The sequence below is a fragment of the Lagopus leucura genome, unplaced genomic scaffold (assembly GCF_019238085.1).
Source record: "Lagopus leucura isolate 7727_CA_CO unplaced genomic scaffold, USGS_WTPT01 Super-Scaffold_100002, whole genome shotgun sequence".
NCBI lineage: Eukaryota > Metazoa > Chordata > Aves > Galliformes > Phasianidae > Lagopus > Lagopus leucura.
In genome coordinates, this window is record NW_024962263.1 from 391,009 (window position 1) to 412,037 (window position 21,029).

The 21,029-nt window shown below is 43.6% G+C and overlaps 1 protein-coding gene across 6 annotated transcripts in view; it reads right to left on the bottom strand.

Moving 5' to 3' along the window:
• The window catches only part of TNS3 (tensin 3), a 223,624-nt gene that overhangs the window by 58,071 nt on the left and 144,524 nt on the right, over positions 1 to 21,029 (bottom strand). For all 6 annotated transcript variants that reach the window (XM_042869077.1, XM_042869079.1, XM_042869080.1 and 3 more), the window contains exons 16-18: positions 20,373 to 20,438; positions 16,582 to 16,686; positions 514 to 1,773 (exon numbers count right to left, since the gene is read on the bottom strand). In XM_042869077.1, the coding sequence (XP_042725011.1) occupies positions 514 to 1,773; positions 16,582 to 16,686; positions 20,373 to 20,438 (1,431 nt within the window). The remainder of the gene's footprint in view (positions 1 to 513; positions 1,774 to 16,581; positions 16,687 to 20,372; positions 20,439 to 21,029) is intronic.

The following is a 21,029-nucleotide window of genomic DNA, read 5'->3' on the forward strand; positions in this document are numbered from 1 at the left end:
ACTGGCAAATGTTACTGCATTTATGAATATATTGCACAGAAGTTTAGAAGAAAAATATTATACAATATTTAAGAGAAAATAAACTCAGATCTTATTATCGTACTTTCATTGGAAATAATAATTATCACAAAATCATAAAACATTTCACTACACGTGTCTTCTAAAAATGTCTCAATAGTAATGTAGGACTTATAGGAATATACGTAGGAATTCTCCCCTTCATGTAAACTTAGAGCAGCAGAAAATCACTACAGATGATCTGTAACAGGTTAGAATTTGCTGAACAGTTATTTTAAAAAATAAGTATTCAAAGGCATTTAGTAATGTGCAATTAGCATGATTCCATAATTTATGAGACTGCTAAAAAAAAAAAGAGGATATCCGAAATAATCCTTTGACAATCACCCCAAAAGTTTAATTCTTGATCTGAGGTCCTGCTGCACCATGTCAAGAGCACAGAAGTGCTGGGAAAACCACTTTAGAAAGTATTCAAGCAGTACTACAACAGCTTACCATTTTGGAAGGCATTCCTGTTTGTGACCTCTAATTTCTCATGGGTGCCAGGGCTCATGACAAGCTCTTCCACATCTGTGTTATGGCCAGTGAAGCCATTTGCTTGATTTGTGTCCCTGGTGACAGTGTTAATGCGCGTTGGAATAGGTTCAAATGTAGGGTCTAATTCCAAGATCAGTCTGTTCAGTTGTTCAATGGACTGATCAATATCCAAAGTTGGAGAAGCTGGCAAGTCCCCTGCATTTGGTCCAAGATCCTGGCTATTTGTGTCCCTCTGAGACACTAGCTCTGTCTTAAAACTCTCACCGTCTGCAGGTTCTGCACCTTCAGCAATGCCTGGTATGCTTCTTAGTCCTCTCTGAACAGCATCTTTACTGCTGGAGCCATGTGTCAGCATGTCTGGGAGCTGGGATTGACTCTGGACGATGCCTAAATTCTCCACGGTCTTATGAATGCCAACCTTCATTTCATTCTGTGACACAAAACCATACTGGTGAGCAGTGACCATCTGCTGCTGGCAAACCCAGGTGTGAGTAGAGTAGTTACCTGGGTCATAGGTTTGAGGCTGGGGTGAGACACAAGGATTCCTTTGCAATTGCTGAGATGACTTCGGCTCAGTGTTACCAAATGATCTTTCATAGAGGGGATCCACACCAATTCCCAGGTCTGGGGCAATGGCATTGTGATGGTCTTCCCCTGTGTTACTTCCAAAGCCATCTGAGAGAAGCGAGTTCTGACTGCTCTTGGGGCAACTCAAGTTACCTAGATGGGTGGAGTGCTGTCCTTCTGAAGAAGACAAAGTCCCAATGCTGTCTACACTGTGAAGATCATGGTTAGGCATTTCATCATCCAGAATATCAGTTTCCCTGTCCTTCAGTTTGGTGTCCCCATTCACATGAACCTGAGCCGGTACTATGTGGTGAGTCCCACTGTACTTGCTTCCAGCATCAGTCACACTTCTGGTAGTGATGATAGAGTCCTCCAAACCAAAGCCACTAAGTAGTTTGTCCAGTTCTGCCTTCTCCTGTGGGCTCAGAACCCGTTTGACTCCTGTCATAAGGCGCTCTTCAGTTTTGTCTGTCCTGATGGAAGCTGTTGAATGCCCTGAATCACTGCTGACAGACAGGGTATGATCTCTGTGATCAGGACTGCTGGTCACAGGAATACCTTGAGCAACACCAGGGATACTGCCGTCTGAAGAGCTCTTCTTTCTTACTTTTGCATATAGACTGCCATCAATAGGACCTTGGGTATGCAGCACTGTGGAGAGATAAAGGAAGGAAAGAGAAGGAAAGGGACAAGGCATTACGTAAAAGCTTGGAAGGTATGATATTACATCATACCACACTGCAGTACTGCCAATATTTATGGCATTGTTTATGCAGAACTAAATTCTCTGCAAATTCAACATAATAGAATCAAAGAATATACTGAGTTGGAAGGGACCCATAAGGACTATCGAGTTCAACTGCTAGCTCCCCAGAGAACCACCCAAATTCAAACCCCACGTCTAAGAGCTTCTTGAACTCTGTCAGCTCCTTAAACTCCTTGATGCTGTGACCTGGAGAGGTTTGTTCCAGTGTCTGACCAAGCTCTGATGAAGAACCCTTTCCTAACACCAACTTGATCCTCCCCTGGTGGAGCTCCATGCCATTCCCTCGGGTCCACTTGCTGTCACCAGAGAGCAGAGATCAGTGCCTGTACTTCTGCTCCCCTCATGAGAAAGCTGTAGGCCTCCCCTCAGTCTCCTCTTCCCTAGCTACCCTAGATTTGCACAGCTATCAGTCAGACTATGTTCAGGTGAACCTTCACAGACACTTAGGTCAAATTCAGCTCTTCTGTGGAGTTAGACTTTATTGGTAAGTGTAACACCAACAAAACACATTTTGTTAACTGCTGGTATCTGAAGGATACTTCTCTTCCTAATTCCTTCTGAAGCATATGTTATGCAGTGGAAAACGAGCAACTGCCTTCAGAAGACAGAAGGCTTTGTTTTTGAACAGCATGTGAATTTCAAGTGAAAAGTGAAAATTTCAAGTGAAGTTGACAGCAGAACTGCGAACTTCTGTGACCAGTTTTTACAAATCTCCCACCAATACACAGCCTTACTATCATCCTGGCTACGTTTCAAGTTTTGCTACGGTACTAACAAGGCAAGGCTTATTGATTAAAATCAAGTAGGGACAGAAGGCCACAATGGTTCAGAGAAACAAAATCATGTTTCTCTGAAATTAGTTTCTAATTCCCATAACAATTTTTTTTAAACTGAAGTTTCACTTTGCCATTTCTCCTTCCTGTTAACATTTTGTACTTAGAAAATCTCCAGGGAATCAGGCAGAGTTTTCTGAATAGCTGGGTATCAGCTATCATGGTTCATCTCCTCACTTGGCTATAAGTTCATGAGGAAATCAGGCACAGAAGGATCTGGTTTCAATGGAGGTCCCATGACACGAGCCGCAGTCTGTATTTTAGTAGTTGGTAAAACCAATAGCACAGTCTTCTTTCATATTTCTATTTACATCACAATTTACAACAAAGTTCTTGATGATTACATAACATGCCACTCACACATCAAGAAGAAATAAAGTTCCCTCTTTTGCTGTTTTCATTAAATGTTTATGTTTTCACAAATTTTTTACACTAATTTGGAGAACTGTTAGGACATTCAGAGTAATCTACCATGCACTCCATTCAGAGCAAGAATGGTAGGAACCTACCAGCCATGCTAGCTCTGAAGGTATATCAGGTAATTACTAGCTCATTCATTTCTACTTGATAGTCTAAATGCACAATAAAGAATCATTTACTTCTCCTGTTGGTGGTACAAGGAAACACTAGGCTTTCAATCAGGAAGGCTTCACTGAAGTGACTGTGGTTTTTTTTTGATCCCAGAAGTAACATCCTTCCATACTCCTCCTCACTGCCCACTGTCTAGAACCACCTATCATGTTTTCTTGGATCTTTCACACTGCAGCCTCTGCATTCCTCATTACAGTGAAATACATCTTTAATTAATGATTCTCAATAAACAAAAAAAATTGAACACAAAATACACAGCAGACAGTCAGAGCATCACAAATTACAAACCAAACATTATGCCACAGGATTTTCTCCTTTGCTCAAACAGTTTGGATTGTCTGCATGCTTTATCACACATGTAATATTTTAAATATACTTCAATACTAAAAGGAGTAACAAACATACACTCAACAACAATATATATGAAACATTCAAAATGAAGAATTAAAATTTGTTTCCCAGAAAAAACACATGCTTCATCAATGTTTACACTTAATTAAAATACAAAAAAGCATTCTGAAGACATTTTCAATTTGAAAGCACTACCATGAAAACAACTGCAGACCTGTAATCCTCTCCTCTGTGTCAGAGAAGATCACGGAACAGATAATCTTGGAAGCTATGCTAAGGCACATGAAAGACAGGGAGGCCCTTCTACCTCCAGCTACAGGAGGCATTGTGATCACAAGTGCTCATCCTGCTGGAGGACTTGAACCATCCATACATCTGCTGGAAAAGAGGCATGGCAAGCTGTAGGCAATCCAGGAGGCTCCTGGCATGCATTGAGAATAACTTCCTGAGTCAAGTAATAGATGGCCCCATCAGGGGGAATGCAATACTGGACCTGTTGCTCACCAGTGCAAATGAACTGATTGGTGACATCAGGATTGGAGGCTGCCTGGGCTATAAGTGACCATTCCACAGTTAAGCTCATGCTCCTGAGGGATATGATGTAGGCAAAGAGTAAAATTAGGACACTAAATTTTAGGAATGCTAACTTCCAGCTCTTCAAGCTGTTAGTCAACAAAATATTTTTGAAAACTGTCCTCATGGGCAAGGGTGCAGAGAAGAACTAGTAGATCTTAAGGAAGCTTTTCCTCAGGGTGCAAAAGCACTCCATCTCCAGGTGTAGCAAATCAGGAATACAAAGCAAGAGGCAAGCATTGCTGAAACAGATGTGCTAAAGAGCAAGAAGAAAATGCACAGGGAGTGGAAACAGGGACAGGTACTGTGGGAAGAGCATGAGGAATCTGCTAGGCTGTAGGGTTGGGGTCAGGAAAGCCAAGGCCTAGCTTGAGCTACACTCTGCAAGGGATGCCAAGAAGAACAAGAAAGGCTTCTTACAGGCATCTCTGCCAGAAAAGGACAGTCCAGGAGGGCATACCATCTCTCCTCCATCTCCCCCTCCGCCAGTGAGTGACACAGGCAAGCCAGTAACAACAGAGAAGGAGAAGGCTGACGTACTTAATAACTCTTCTTTTTTGCCTTGGTCTTCTGTGGTAACTGCTTGTCACACAGCCCTCAGACGTGTGGCGTGGTAGGAGGGGACTGGGGTGGCAACGTCCCTCCTGCTGTAAGCAAAAACCACTTTGTGACCACCTGAGGAACCTGAAGACCCACAAGTCCCTATGAGGTTGCGTCATATGGGTCCCTATGAGATGCGTCCCAGAGTCCTGAGGGAATTCGCTGATGTAGTCACCAAGCCACTCTCAATGACACTTGAAAAGTCATGGCAATCAGGTGAAGTCCCTGGTGACTGGAAGAAAGGCAACATCACACCATTTCTAAGAAGGGCAGAAAAGATGACCCTGGGAACTACCGACCTCTCAGTCTCACTTCTGTACCAGGAAAGACCATGGAACTTCCTGCAAGCTATGCTAAGACACATGGAGGACTGGGAAGAGATATTGGAAAATGAGCATGGCTTTACCAAGGGCAAATCCTGCTTGACCAACCTGGTGGCCTTCTCTGATGGCATACCTGCATCAGTGAATGAGGGAAGAGCCACTGATGTCGCCTGTCCGGACTTTAGTAAGGCCTATGCCCCAGTTCCTCACAACATCCTTCTCTCCAAACTGGAGCGATACAACCTGATGGGCAGGCTGCTCAGTGAATGAGGAACTGGATGCAGGGTTGAGCCCAGAGAGTGGCGGTCAATGGCCCAATGTCTGGGTGGAGATTAGTGATGAGTGGTGTCCCCAGGAAGCAGTGCTGAGACATATTCCGATATCATTATCTGAGTATCAATATCTCATTATCACGCAGAGACATACATTAATATCATTAATATCTTCATCAGTGACGCTGACAGCAGGGTTGAGTGCACCCTCAGCAAGTTTGCAGATGATACCAAGTTGTGGGGTGCAGTCAACACACCAGAGGGACAGGATGCCATCCAGAGAGACCTAGATAGGCTTGAGCAGTGGGCCCAGGAGAGCCTCATCAGGGTCAACAAATTCAAATGCAAGGTCTTGCACCTGGGTCAAAGTAACATCCACTACCACTATGAAGTGGAGTATGGCCAGCAGATTGAGGGAGGTGATCCTGACCCTCTACTATGTGGTGATCAGGCCTCACCTGGTATACTGCATCCATATGTGCAGATGCACTGCATCCAGATGTGGAACCCTCCTGTACCGAGGATGTTTGTGGATGTGGTCCATGGGATGGAACACCTCTCCTCTGCAGGTTCAAAGAAGGGCAACAAAGCTGGTGAGGGGTCTGGAGCACAGGCCTTATGAGGAGAGGCTAAAGGAACTGGGATTGTTCAGTCTGGAGAAGAGGAGGCTCAGGGGAGACCTCATTGCTCTCTATAACTACCTGAAGGGAGGTTGTAGTAAAGCTGGGGGTCAGCCTCTTCTCTCGTGTAACTGGTGATAGGACTGGAGGGAATGGCTTCAAGCTGCGCCAAGGCAGATTCAGGCTGGACATTAGGAAATACTGCTTCTCTGAAAGAGTGGTCAGGAACTGGAATGGGCTGCCCAGGGTGGCCTTTCAATATCTGAAGGAGAACTACAAGAAAGAAGGGGACAGACAAGAGTCTCTAGCAAGAAGAAATGGGTTAGTTTAATAAGTTTAAAAAGGGTAAATTTAGCTTAAACATAATGAAAAAGACTTTTACAGTGAGAGTGGTGAGGCACTGGAACAGGTTGCCCAGTGATGTGATGGATGTCCAATCCTTGGAAACGTTCAAGGCAAGGCTGGATAAGGAACTGGGCAAACTGATCTATCTGCGTACGTCTCTGTTCATTGCAGCGGAGTTGGATCAGACGGCCTTCAGAGGTGCCTTCCAGCTCTGAGGATTCTATGATTCTATACCAGACAACTAGCATGGATTCATCAAGACAAGTCCTGAAATGGAGGGTAGAAAAACTGAAGTAATCTATGTGGTTTTCAGTAAGGCCTTTGACATGGTCCTCCATGACCTAAGAGATGGGATGCCATCCAAAGAGAACTAGACAGGCTCAAACAGTGGGTCCAGAAGAACCTCATGAAGTTCAACATATCCATGTTCAAGGTCTTGCACCTGGACCATGGCAGCCCCGCAATCACTACAAGCTGGGGGATGAAAAGATCAAGCACAGGCCTGCAAAAAGAAACTGGGGGTACTGCTGGATGGTAAGCTGGACATGAGTCAGCAACATGCCCTTGAAGCACAGAAAGCCAAATGTATCCTTCAAAGCAAGCATGGTCAGCAGGATGAGGGAGGTGATTCTGCTCCTATTCTCCGTGCAGCAAAGCAACAATGAAGTCTTGGGTTGTTCTGAAAACTCAGAGGGACGGAAGGGTGAGAAAACCTCAGCTAGGGACGGTTTGTTTTGTGTGAGGAATACAGATCAGATACAGATTCTCCGTGCTGTTGAGACCTCAAGTGGCATAATGCATCCAAATGTGCACTCTTCAGTAGAGGAGAGGCACAAACTTGTTAAAGCAAATCCAGAGGATTACAAAAATGATCCAAGGGATGGAACACCTGCCCCATGAGCACAGGCTGTGAGAGCTGGGGCTGCTCAGCCTGAGAAAGGAAAGGCTCTCATGGAAAAAAGGGAGACTGCGTGTGGCCTTTCAATATATACAGAGGGACTACAGAAAAGAAGGAAGCAGATTCCTTAGAAGGTGTGCTGTGACAGGACAAGGGAGAATGTTTCAAACTAAAAGAAGGGAGCTTTACATTGGATATAAGAAATATGTTTTTTATGATAAGGGTTGTGAAGATCTGGAACAGTTTGCCCAGACAAGTGGCGGATGCCCTGCTCCTGGAGACATTCAGTGTCAGGCTGGGCCAGGCTCTGAGCAACCTATCTAGAGTAGATGTCCCTGTTCACTACAAGGGGGCGAGACTAGATGATCTTTAAAGGTCCCTTCCAACTCAAATGATTCTATGATTTTATGATGAAAATTAATGTAATTCTGTTTCTTACAAAAACATTTAAGGTTAAATACTTATACTATGCTCCAAGCACAGTACAGTAAGAATAAAATGAGTGGTTCTACTTACAAAGGGTTTTTAATGCTTATTTATAAGAACACTTACATTTTGCAGAAATCTATTAAGAACTTACCTGCCCATTAATTGTCTCATAAAAAGAAAAACAGACCATTACAATTTAAGAACAGACATGATTTTGTCAAATGTAACCAAGAGCTTCATCTACATCTGTGGCAACCCCGGAATCAGAAAATCCACAGAGAACCTAACACATTTCAACAGCAATACACTTGAAATGACACTAAAGTCAAAAAGCACATTTTATCTAAAAGTGAGAGCTAGGAAGACTTTTCTGTAGGCAGTGACATTTTAAAAAAAGCACTATTTAGAAATTATACCCACAGTGGTAATTAACTGATCGGTTTGGCACATGACACACTTCCAAGTTTCCATCTCTGAAAATACCTATACACTAGAAGTTAAGTGATAAGTTTAATACATTTTTGTTAATAGTTAAAGAACAATTTTTTTTATTTTTAATGATTAGATACTATGACTTGTCTGTTGTTGATATTGAAATCAGTACATGCAAAGGACCAAAAATACTCCTTTAACCAACAAATTATCAGGATAAGAAAAATAAAACAAGCAATTCCCCATGCAATAGGATTTCTCTACAGATGAATGAAGATGTTTGCTGAAGTTTATGACGTATAATGTGTAAATTCCAACTGCTGCACATGAGGTCAAACACCTGTGTACAGAAATTTTGAAAGAATATTTACGAAAAAAATGCCATACCTAAGGAAAAGACAGTCGATTGAGAGTTTCTCAACCCCTTTCATGCTTGATTTTTCATAAGCTCTCACTGCTGTTAGGAAAATGAAGCACACTTGGAGTTTCAATGTGAAAGGACAGAAAAACTTTCATATGGAATTATAAACAAGCACAGAAGCCAACATATAAAATTAACTACTAGGTAACATTTTCTTCTCTGTTATTCTTGAATTTAAAATCCAGAAAAGAAAACAATATGTGACACTGCTTTCATTTGAGTAGATGGGTATCCTAACACAAAACAGAGTTTTGAGGTTAGCGGATCTGCACTGGACCATGGTAATGTAAAAGCAACACCAGTACTTTCAAGAAATCTTCCTGTCTGACTTTTCAGTTGACCAAAGCTAAGCACGGTGCTGTAAATCCTTCGGACATGCTAGTCAGCCATGTTTCCTCACATTAGATGAAAAACTCTACCATGTGAATTTAGTTCCCTATACTGAAATGCTATATAGAAAATCTTTCACCTTCTCAAGGACAATCAGACAACAAAGGGAAGCAATGAAAAACTCTTCTGTATTTGCCTTCATTAGCCCTCCTGCTATCATTACACAGTGCCATCCAAGCAGGATCATCCACAGGAATAAGAGTACAGACAAGACGAGAGCCAGACTGCCAGCAGACTATTTATTTACTTAAGTGTCACATACATTTATGCTTTGTAAGGTTGAGAGATAATCCTGACCAGTACTTCCTCCGCTGATACAAAATTCTCAAATTTAGCCTGCATGTTAACCAGAATGTCGAACAACCACAAACTATTTAGACTGTAGTGGAAATGCAAGTCATGGCCTAAAACTGTGATTGAGCACCTGGTGAGAAAGCGGACCAACCCAGGAAAGCTTAGATGCTTGCAATGCACCTGAGTAACTGGAAGGGGTGGAGCCAGGATCCACCCCCTCCCAGATCTTATTTAAGGGTTGGCAATAGAAGCAGTGATATTTTGCTGGAGATTCCTGCCTGCCTGAGATCTTCTGAAGGTAAGCAGCTTTTTTTCCTTTGTTTCTGTATCTACAGCAGCTGCACTTGGCTTTATCCTCACTTGCTGCAGTCTGAGACTCTGTAACCCCACTTACTGCTGTGTTTTCCATCACATTATAGCGTTACACTGATTATGTACCATTTTGATTCCATTCTGAAGAAGAATGGGTGAAGAAAGATAGCTGAAATTCAACTTTCCAGTAGCTGAATCATGCCATTTCAGTTAGAGAAGGAAACATCAACAATAGAAACTCTGGTTTTGCTGTGGTATGGCTCCTGCTGAAAAACTCATTATAACCTGAAACTTCTCTGAGGGAAAGAGCTGCTTTGTACAAGCAGTCCATGACTGCAAGCTGTTTGGTCTTCTCTACACAGGAGCCAATTAATATGTGTGCTTATTACATGTGCCCGGGCCCAGTAGTACCAAATGCCATGACAGAAAAGATACTATCTGAAACTGGCATCTCTAACATATTTCATGACCTGAAAACTGGCAGCTAGGTTTTGTGGTATTTAGTGTTTCACTGTTACCCTAAAACTGCCAGCAGGTTAAAAAACCTGAACAACAGTACCTTATTTGACATCAGCCTAACTACACTAATAAGCAACACAATAAACCTAGTAGATATTAAGAACTTATGAAAGAAGCAAACAGTTTGAAATATTCTACACACCCTATATTTTTTTTATTCATTTAGATTATCTAAATTGGAAGAGCAAGTGTCTATATGTGAGAGGAGAACAAAGAATTCAACTTGAATAACAAGCAAACTTTAGCAGCATTTGGACTCTACATTAACCATTCAAGTGAGCAGTGAGCTATATAAAATAGGCATTTAAAGTACACAAAGAAAATGCAATCAGATCTAGAAAATGCATGATCTAGAAGTCCTACCTTTCATGGATAGTAAAGTAGTTTAGAATTTGACTCCTATACTATAGAATAGTAGAGGCTGAACCTTCCTGCAAATATTCTATCACATTTTGTTGCTGTGTGACTAAGGACAGAAGAGAGCAGTCTGACAAAATGTTGCCTGATATGGAAGCACATACAAAGCAGAAGTATCTCACCAAATTCTTCCATGCAAAAAAAACAGCATTCACTAATATTTGCTAAATGTTTATGGACACCAAACAGTGGATGTGAGCACACTGAGGCAGTGGTGGCACCTGGTCACTTCTGCTGGTGCATATTTTTACAAGTATAGTATGCAGGCTCTGGTTCGTTGCTGGAGAAAGTGCATAGCTAATTGTGGTGGCTGTGTTGAAAAACAGCATTTTGTAGCTGAGAATATGCTCTATCAACATTACTGTGCTCATTGTATCTGTTGTAGTTATGGAAATACGTAGGAGGCATTACCTTCACAGTGAATTACATATATGTGGCCCAAGACAACTTCTCGTCATTCAATGCAGCCCAGCCAAGCCAGAAGGTTAGACACTCACTACTGGTCTACACCAATAGCTCCTTTAGAAGACTGACAAACTAGAAGTGCATCTCCCTGCCTAAAGAAGGGACATAACAAAACCAAGCTCTTGTTCACTTCTCACATGGTAAACATGAAGTTCTGTATCTTTCAACAGCATGCTGACTATATATTTTTCTGCTTTCAAGGTGAAATCTGTCTATCCAATGAATCTTAGCAGATAAATAGAACTGCAGAATATCCTGAGTTGGAAGACACCTGCAAGTTTCATTGAATCCACTCCTGTTTCCTCACAGGACCACACAAAAATCAGACTATGTTTCTGAGAGCATTCTCCAAACACTTCTTGAACTCTGACACTTGGTGTCCTGACCACTGCCCTGGTAAGCTTGTTCCTGGGTCCAATCACTCCCTGGTGACGAACCATTTCTTAGCAACCAAACTGACCCTCCCTCTCCCCCTCCGTGCAGCTCCATGCCATTCCCTTAGGTTCTGTTGTTGTCAACAGAGGGCAGAGATCACACTACTCTTCTCCCCTCGTGAGGAGGTGTAGGCCACCATAAGGTAAACCCTCAGTATCCTCTTCTCCAGGCTGAGCGAATCAAGGGACCTCTGTCCCACATTTAACATCAATGCTTTACTTGCTGAGGGCTATGTTTATACAAAGAAGGAGGGAAGAAAGGAAGTACACCGTACAGAAACATTCTGAGTAGAAAAAGACATACCTGCTTCAGTCAGTATTGTTTGTCTGATACTATGCCCTATGGGAAGTCAATCTTATCCAACAACAAAACCTCTGGTGACTCCCTGCGGTGTGCTCCACCTGCCTCACATAATGACTGTCCTCTTCTCACTCTTGATCTTCCCTAGTTTTTGCAGATTGGAATTACTCAGTGAAAAAAAAAAAAAAAAAGTTAAGCTCATATTATGCTGCTTCCCACTAAAATCCTCACTGCTATAGTCATCAGATGAGCAAAGTCATATTTGGAAGATTATAAAAATCAACAAAAGCTGGGTCTACAACAGCTATTACATATTGGTTGACCACAGTCAGAGGGCTGTGGACAACAGCACAATGCTCAGATGGAGGCTGGTGACAAGTGGTGTTTGCCAGGGGTCCATCATGAGTCCAGTGCTCTCTAATATCCTTACCAATGACAGACAGTGGGATTAAGTGCATCCTCAGCAAGTTTGATGATGATTTCAAACTGAGTGGTGCAGCTGACATGACAGTAGGAAGAAATGTCATCCAAAGTTATCAAGACAGGCTTGAGAAGTGGGCCCACGTGAGACTATTGAGGTTCAACAAGGCCAAGCACAAGGTAGTACACCTGGGTTGGGGCAATTCCAGATATATAATTCCAGGTATATATACACACAGAGAAAAACTCAGTGAAAGCAGCCTTGCAGAGAAGGAGTTGGGGGTTTCTAGGGGATGAAAAGCTTGACAGGAATCATCAGCAGCTCAGAAAGCCAAACATATCCTGAACATTGTCAAAATAGGCCAGAGAGAGAGGGAGATGATTGACCCTCTGTACTGTGCCCTCATGAGATTCTACCTGGAGTACAGCACCCAGGCCTGGGACCTTCACCACAGGAAAGACATAGAGCTGTTGGAGGGCCACAAAGATTAACAGTGCTGGAATACCCCTTCTGTGAAGAAAGGCTGAGGAAGCTGAACCTGTTCAGCCTGGAGAAGACTCTGGGAAGACCTAATTGCACCTTTCCAGTGCCTACAGGGACCTCATAAACAGCAGGGAGACTGATTTTTTGCACAACCTGCTAGTGATAGGACAAGTGGAAATGGTTTTAAATTAAAATAGAGAAGATTTAGAATAAAATGCTAAGAAGAAATTCTTTACTCTGAGGGTTGTGAGGCACTGGAACTGGCTGCCCAGGGAAGCTATAGAGGCCTTATCCCTGCAGATGTTCAAGGCCAAGTTGGAAGAGGCCCTGAGCAGTCTGATGGAGTGGATGGCAACCCAGCCCACAGCAGTGGAGGTGGATCTAAATGATCTTTAAGGTCTCTTCCATCCCAAGCTGCTCTATGATTATGTATCTTAATTCCAGCTATCTTGTATCTCTGAACAAAAGAACTGTAAAAACAAGAATCCGTTGGATCCATGCCATCCATTCAATACCTTCCCTCCCATTTCTACTTGCAACAACATTGGAGTTGCACATACGGATCCAGGTGTGGCACTGGGCCACACATAAGCCAGCACTGGGCTTATGTGGGAATGCTTTGGTAGAGGTGGTGTGGCATCACTGGGAAGTGTCCAGAAGCTGCCCCAAGTCAAATCAGAACCAGCTCCTAAAGGGACCTGATGCTGGCTAGAGCTGAGCCATAAGTGAGGCTGGTAGTGCCTCTGGGAAAGCAGATTTAAGAAAGGGAAATACAGCTGTGCAACGTCAGTTTTTAAATTAGTCTTTAAACTAGGTAAGAAAGGGGTAGGGGACAAAATGAGGGCCACTGGGGTTGAGCGAGTACTTTGAGGCTCAAAACAGAGCTTGATGGGTGATGAGGGTGGAGTTCAAAGGGATGGAGAGTGGCAGGGGGATGCTGCTTCCCTAAAGTGTCTGTACACTAATGCACGCAGTATGGGAAATAAACAGGAAGAGCTGGAGATCTGCGTGCGGTCACAAGGCCACGATCTCACTGCGATATGGAGATGTGGTGGGACAGCTCGCATGGCTGGAATGGTGTCATGGAGGGCTGTGTGCTTTTTAGGAAAGATCAGCTGGTGAGGTGGGGTGGTGGAGTTGCTCTTTATGAGAGAGAGCAGCTAGAATTGAACTCCACCTGGGGGAGAGTGGTGTAGCACTGGAGAGCTTGTGGGTAAGAATCAAGGGGTGGGCTGGTATGGCTGACACTGTTTTGGGTGTGTACTACAGGCCCCCTGATCAGGAGGAGGAGGTTGATGAGGCCTTCCACAAGCAACTGGAAGTAGCGTCACGATCCCTGCTGGTGCTGGTGCTTATGGGGGACTTCAATTATCCAGATATTTGCTGGATAAGCAACATGGCTAGGCACCTGCGGTCCAGACGGTTCCTGCAATGTGTTGAAGACAACTTTCTGATGCATGTGGTGGAGGAACTAATGAGGGGAGGGGTATTGCTTGACCTTATTCTCACTAATAAGGAAGGGCTTGTCAAGGAAGTAAAGGTTGGGGGCAGCTTGGTTGTAGTGACTACAAGATGGTGGAGTTCAAGATCTTGAGCGGAAGAAGCAAAGCAAAAAGTAGGATTGCTATCCTGGACTTTAGGAGAGCCAACTTTGGTCTCTTCCGGGACCTACTTGGAGCTATGCCATGGGCTAGGGTGTAAGAAGGTAAGGGGGTCTGTGAGAGCTGGTCAGCATTTAAGCAGCTCTTCTTCCAAACTCAGGATCAGTGCGTCCCTGTGAGCAAGAAATCAGGTAGGGGTGGCAGGAGACCTGTGTGGATGAGCAAGGAGCTCGTGCACAAACTCAAAGGAAAGAAGAAGGGTCTGACCACTTGGGAAGAATATAGAAATGTTGTCAGGCCCTGCAGAGTTGAGACAAGGAAGGCTAAAGCCTGCTTGGAATTGAATCTGGCAAAGGTGATAAAGGATAAAAAGGCTTTTTTAAGTATGTTAACAGTAAAAGGAAGACAAGGGAGAATGTGGCTCCCCTGCTAAGTGAGGGGGGTGCTCTGGTAACGGGGAATGCTGAGAAGGCAGAGATACTGAATGCCTTCTTTGCTTCTTATTCTTATTTGCTTCAGTGAAAAAGCTCCCCCTTGGGAATCCCAGACCCTGGAGGTTAGTGAGAGGGTCTAGGGAATGGCAGACTTCCCTTTAGTCAGGGAAGAGGCGATCTGAGAGTGCCTAGGCAACACCGATTTTCATAAATCCATGGGACCCGATGGGATACATCCATGGGTGCTGAGGGAGCTGGCAGAGGTGATTGCTGAACTGCTCTCTGTCATCTTTGAGAGGTCTTGGAGGACAGGGGAGGTGCCTGAAGACTGGAGCCAATGTCACTCTGGTCTTCCAAAAGGGCAAGAAGGAAGATTCAGGAGATTACAGGCCAGTCAGCCTCATCTCTGTCCCTGAAAAGGTAATGGAACAGCTTGTGCTGGATGCCATCTCCAGACATCTGGAAGAAAAGGAGGTTATCAGGAGTAGTCAGCATGGGTTCACCAGGGGGAGGTCATGCTTGACCAACCTGGTAGCCTTCTATGATGATGTCACACTGGCTGGGTGGATGGGGGGAGAGCAGTGGATGTGGTCTACCTTGATTTCAGCAAGGCATTTGATATCTCCCACGACATCCTTATAACAAAGCTGAGGAAGTGTGGGATAGATGAGTGGACAGTGAGGTGGGTTGAGAACTGGCTGACTGGCAGAGCACAGAGGGTCGTTGTTGGCGGTGCAGAGTCTAGTTGGAGACCTGTAACTGGTGGTGTTCCTCAGGGGTCTGGTCTTGTCCAACATCTTCATCAATGACCTTGATGAGGGGATAGTGGCCACCCTCAGCAAGTTTGCCGATGATACGAAGTTGGGAGGATTGGCTGACACGCCTGAAGGCCGTGCTGCCATTCAGCGAGACCTGGACAGGCTGGAGAGCTGGGCAGAAAAAAACCGGATGAGGTTTAACGAAAGCAAGTGTAGAGTCTTGCATCTAGGGAGGAATAATTCCATGCACCAGTACAGGTTGGGGGATGAGCTGCTGGAGAGGAGCTCTGCGGAGAGGGACCTGGGCGTCCTGGTGGATGACAGGTCGGCCATGAGCCAGCAGTGTGCCCTTGTGGCCAAGAGGGCCAATGGCATCTTGGGGTGCATTAAAAAGAGCGTGGCCAGCAGGTCTAGGGAGGTGATCCTCCCCCTCTACTCTGCCCTGGTAAGACCTCATCTGGAGTACTGCGTCCAGTTCTGGGCTCCCCAGTACAAAAAGGACAGGGACCTCTTGGAAAGAGTCCAGCGGAGGGCCACAAAGATGGTGAAGGGCCTGGAGCATCTCTCCTATGAGGAAAGGCTGAGTGAACTGGGTCTGTTCAGCCTTGAGAAAAGAAGACTGAGAGGGGACCTGATCCAGGTCTATAAATATCTAAGGTGTGGGGGGCAGAGAGGTGAGGCCAGACTGTTTTCAGCAGTGTGTGGAGACAGGACAAGGGGAAACGGCCAGAAACTGCAGCATAGGAAGTTCTGCACAAATGTGCACAAGAACTTGTTTAGGTGAGGTGACGGAGCACTGGAACAGGCTGCCCAGGGAGGTGGTGGAGTCTCCTTCTCTGGAGATGTTCAAGACCTGCCTGGATGCCTACCTGTGCGACCTGGTGTAGGGAACTGCTTTGGCAGGGGGTTGGACTCGATGATCTCTAGAGGTCCCTTCCAGCCCCTACGATTCTGTGATCAGCTGGGAGACAGCTGTGAGAAAAAGTGGGAGAAACAGTCCTGCAGATACCATCTCTTTCTGTAAGAGCCCCCAGAGGGTAACAGACAGTGGCAGCTACCTCCTCACATCAGCACAGCACCATTAGGTTCAAGCAAATTAGCTCTCTTTCGTCCCCTTTAAACACTCTTGCACAGTTGCCAAAGGATTTTAGTTGCTGTCAAGACAAAATTACTCACCTTCCCCATCGGAGCTCATATTTTCATAAGAGTCCCAGCGTATCAGCGGGTCTGAGGTATTGTGATCAACTACCACTCCATGATCATTCTGAAGGAGTTCACATCCTAAAAAATTAACATCTTTTTGAGACAAAAATCATCTTTAAATTATACATACAACACTGTTAAAACTTTGTTCCCACAATACCGTATACTTAAATCAGCAACAGGGGAAGAAAGGTTATACAAACCAACTAAAAAGACCTTTATTTGCATTTATAGAAGAAGGACCAAGTGCAGAATTTTGTCTCTAACTTGTTTACAATGGAACTCTGAGAACTCGTATCAGTTCCTGAACACAACGCAGATGGTTCACCCAGCTCTACACAGACAGACATGACTGAACAGTTTGTAAGAATGAATCATAGAATGTCTTGAGTTAGAAGGAACTTCAAAATTATTAAGTTCCAACTCTCTTACACAGGCAGGGTTGCCAACTACTAGATCAAGCACTAGAAGAAGTTGCTCATGGCCCCAACCAGCCTGTCCTTGAACTCCTCCAGGGACAGGACAGTCACAACCTCTCTGGGCAGTCTGTTCCAGCACCTCAACATGCTCTCAGTGAAAAACTTTTCCTTGACATCTAATCTAAGTCTTTCAGTTTTCATACTTCAGTTTAAAACCATCTCCACTTGTTCTATCACTATTTACCCATTTAAAAAGTTGACTTCCTTCCTTATAATCTCCTTTTTAACACTGAATGAAATGAGGTCTTGCAGCCTTCTCTTCTCCAGATTGAGCAAGCCAAGCTCCCTCAGCCTGTCTTCATACATGAGGTGCTCCAGCCTTCTGATTACCTCTGAGGCCCTCCTCTGAGCCTGCACCAAAAGTTCCATATTTTTCCTGTGTTGGGGGCTCCAGACCTGGACACCGTACTCCATATGGAGCCTCACAAGGGCAGAGAAAGAGTAAAAATCACTTCCCTTGCCTTTCTGGCTATCTGACTCAAGTGCAACATCTTGCACTTGGCTTTGTTGAACCTCATCAGGTTTACGTGGTCCCTTTCAAGTTTGTCCAGATCCCTTTGGCTGGCATTCCGTCCTTCTGTTATATCAACTGCACCACACAGCTAGCTGTCATCTGCAAATCTGCTTAGGGTGCACTGAATCCCATCATCTGTGTCACTGATAAAGACATTTAAGAGTCTGAAGATAGAACCCTGAGGGACACCACTCATGACAGTCACTGACCACAGCCATCTGGCTGCAACCTTCCAACCACTTCCTTATCCACTACCCTTCAAACCCACACCTCTCTAACTCAGAGACAAGGATGTGGTGCAGGACAATGTCAAAAGCCTTGCAGAAGTCCAAGCTGATGACCTCAGTTACCCTCCCCTTGTCCACCGATGTCATCACTCATCACTCCATCACAGAAGGTCACCAGATTGCCCTAGGTGAAAACATGTTGGCTTTGTCCAGGAATCACCTGCTTAACCGTCGTGTGCTTTAACATCTCTTCCAGGAGCATTTGCTCCATGATCTTCACAGGTACAGATGTCACTCACATAAGGATAACAGGCCTGTAGTTCCCCAGGTCTTCCTTTCTCTCCTTCTTAAAACTGAGAGTGATGATTTCCTTTTTCCAGTTACCAGGGACTTCACCTGGTAGCCATGACTTTTCAAATATGATGGAGTGCAGCTTGGTAACCACATCATCCAGCTCCCTCAGGATCCTGGAATGCATGTTGTCTGGCCTCATAGACTTGCACACATTCAGTCTCATGAGGTAGTCTTAGACTTACTCTGCTCTTACAGTTTGCTCCCCCATTTCCCATCTGGAGGTTGAGGGATGTGAGAGATGCAACTCCTGGCTGCTACTGAAGACTGAGGCAAAGAACTCATGAGTACCTCAGCCTTCCCCATGTCTGTTGTAGGCAGTTCTTCTTACTCATTTATCAGGGGGGGTATGTCCTCTATGGCCCATCTCTTCTGACCAATGTACCTAAAGAATTCCTTCTTGTTGTTTTTTGCATCCCTCACCAAGTGCAGTTCCATCTGCACACTGGCTTTCCTGATCCCATCTCTGCATGTCCAGACAGCATCCCAGGTTGAAACCACAATATCTATAAAGAAATGGCAATAAAGGAATGATAAACTTTTATTATAAACCATCATTCTGATACCAGAAAAGTGTAACATTAAAGGTGCACAGAGAAAGTTTAATACTGCCAGCCTGCTTCTTTGCCAGTTCATCCAGGGTGTCTCTGTTGCCTCCTCCATTCTCCAGCAACCCTGCAGAGCCTGAGACTGCAAATTTATTCAGATGTCTGGCTTCACATAAGCATGCTCTTCCAAACATACTTAGAATTTTCATCAGCAATCCTCATTTTTATTCCCTTAGACAAACATAACATTCACCTTTTAAATGTATGCCATACGGAACTAAGGTGTGGTCCAGGGATTCAAAAGCTAAGCATGAGCATCAAGACCTCAGTATTAGCTTTGACACTGATTGATACAGAGATTAAACCAGCTTTCTGCCCTTGTTTCTCTATATGGACTGGGGATAAAGGAATCCTTAGATACCAACTCTACAGCTGTGTCTTGAGAAATATGTCCTAAATTGTTCAAAATAAGCAGCAAGACTTTCAAAACAAGGATAGTTAAAATCATAAGGAAAAGAATATTATAGTCCTGAGCTTCTACGTGCAGGTAGAAGGAAAAAAAAAAAAAGCCATGTTTGTCATACACAGATTTAGAATTACCTAGCAACTGCATCCTTTCTAAAAGCTGGTATCACTGATGGTTATTTTCTATTGGTTTGCAATTGGTATAACAAAAACATGAATAAAATATTGTGAGTTCAAGGGAGAGTTACCAAGGTAGTCAGGACTGCCTTGTGAGGAAAGGTAGAAGAACCAGGGCTTCTTCAGCCTGGAGATGAGGTGATTTTGGGGTGACCTGACAACAGCCACTAAGGAAACAGAGCCAGGTGGATGCAAGGTGGGAGGATAAGAAGGAACAGACATAAATTGAATCCAGAGAAGTTTAGAGTTTCTTTATAATGAAAAAATGATTGCACTCTGAGGGCAGACAGACATTGGAACAGTCTGCACAGAGAGGTTGTGAACTTTCTATCCTTGGAGGCTTTCAAGACTTGGTCAGACAAATCCCGTGGCAATCTCTCCTGACTTCACAGATGACCATGGATTCAATAGAGATGGACCTGAGATATCTTGCATTTAGACTATAATATTTTCAAATGCGAAACAGTCATTTGCAGAAATTGTAAACAAATATTTAAAGGTGAACTCTTAATCCTAGACACTTAACCCCAGAGACAGCAGTTAAAAACAGATTTCCAATTATTTTACATCAACTTGGAGGCTGATCTCCAACACAACTATAACTACCTTTCCTTGTGCTAAACCAAGAGAGTCAAAACTTCACTACAGCAAATATAATCAGTTATAACATCCAAAAAGGATATGGGAAGGACCACTGCTGTCACTTACATTGGACTAACCTAAATATACCAGTCATAATTTACACAGACATAAGAAATGTTTTCTACTGGTCATTAACAACACTTTTGGTATACTCTTAAAATTATGTATGTTGACTCCTATGCAGTGTCTCCACTCAATTATTCACATTTAAAACAATCAGTATATTATATATTTTAATATTAAAGTTGAATTTCAGACAAGACAAATAGAACAAGAGAGAAAAAAAGTTTTTTTTGGGGTTTTATAAATACACTTTTCAATGCGTTTTATTGCCAAGACTTTTTTCCTCCTGTGAACTCACCTTGAATTTTCTCTGGAGTTCCTGAAAACACTAATTCCACTCTGCCATTATCAGGGAAACGGTCATCTGAAAATAAAGGTTAATACATCAACAAGCTATTCCAAATTTCCAGATCAGAATTCTCTGTAGCTATTAATGCACGTACCCTTGTCACACTTTCCTTATCGCTTGGATTCTAGTGATTTGCTTCTAAAAAAGCCACACATTCTTTTCCCTACCTTCTCCAGGAAAGACTAAGCATCATCTGTAGCTTTGTTTACTTCTAAGAACAGTCACAAACAGAAAATATGAACTGTTCCCAAACTTCCCCCTAAAAACTGAACACTGAGTTTTAGGGTTTTTTTAGAAAACTGGAATAGTTCTGTATATTTACAAAATCACTACACTTGACCATAAAGCTTTCTTATAAGCACATGTGGCAGGAAAACATATTTGGTTTTAGTTTGTTAGAAACATAGGGTAGCAGAATTGCAATCCTTCCTATAAAAACAAAACAAAACTGCAGTAATCCTTTGCAAAATACAAAGAGTAACTTGAAACATTTTCAAATATTTCAAAAAAATTTTGCCTCCATTTTTGGATACTCATTCAGAAGCATGAAATAAGAGCACCATATTCAAATACGCTAGGTCACAAAACCAGCATCAGAGCTTCTGA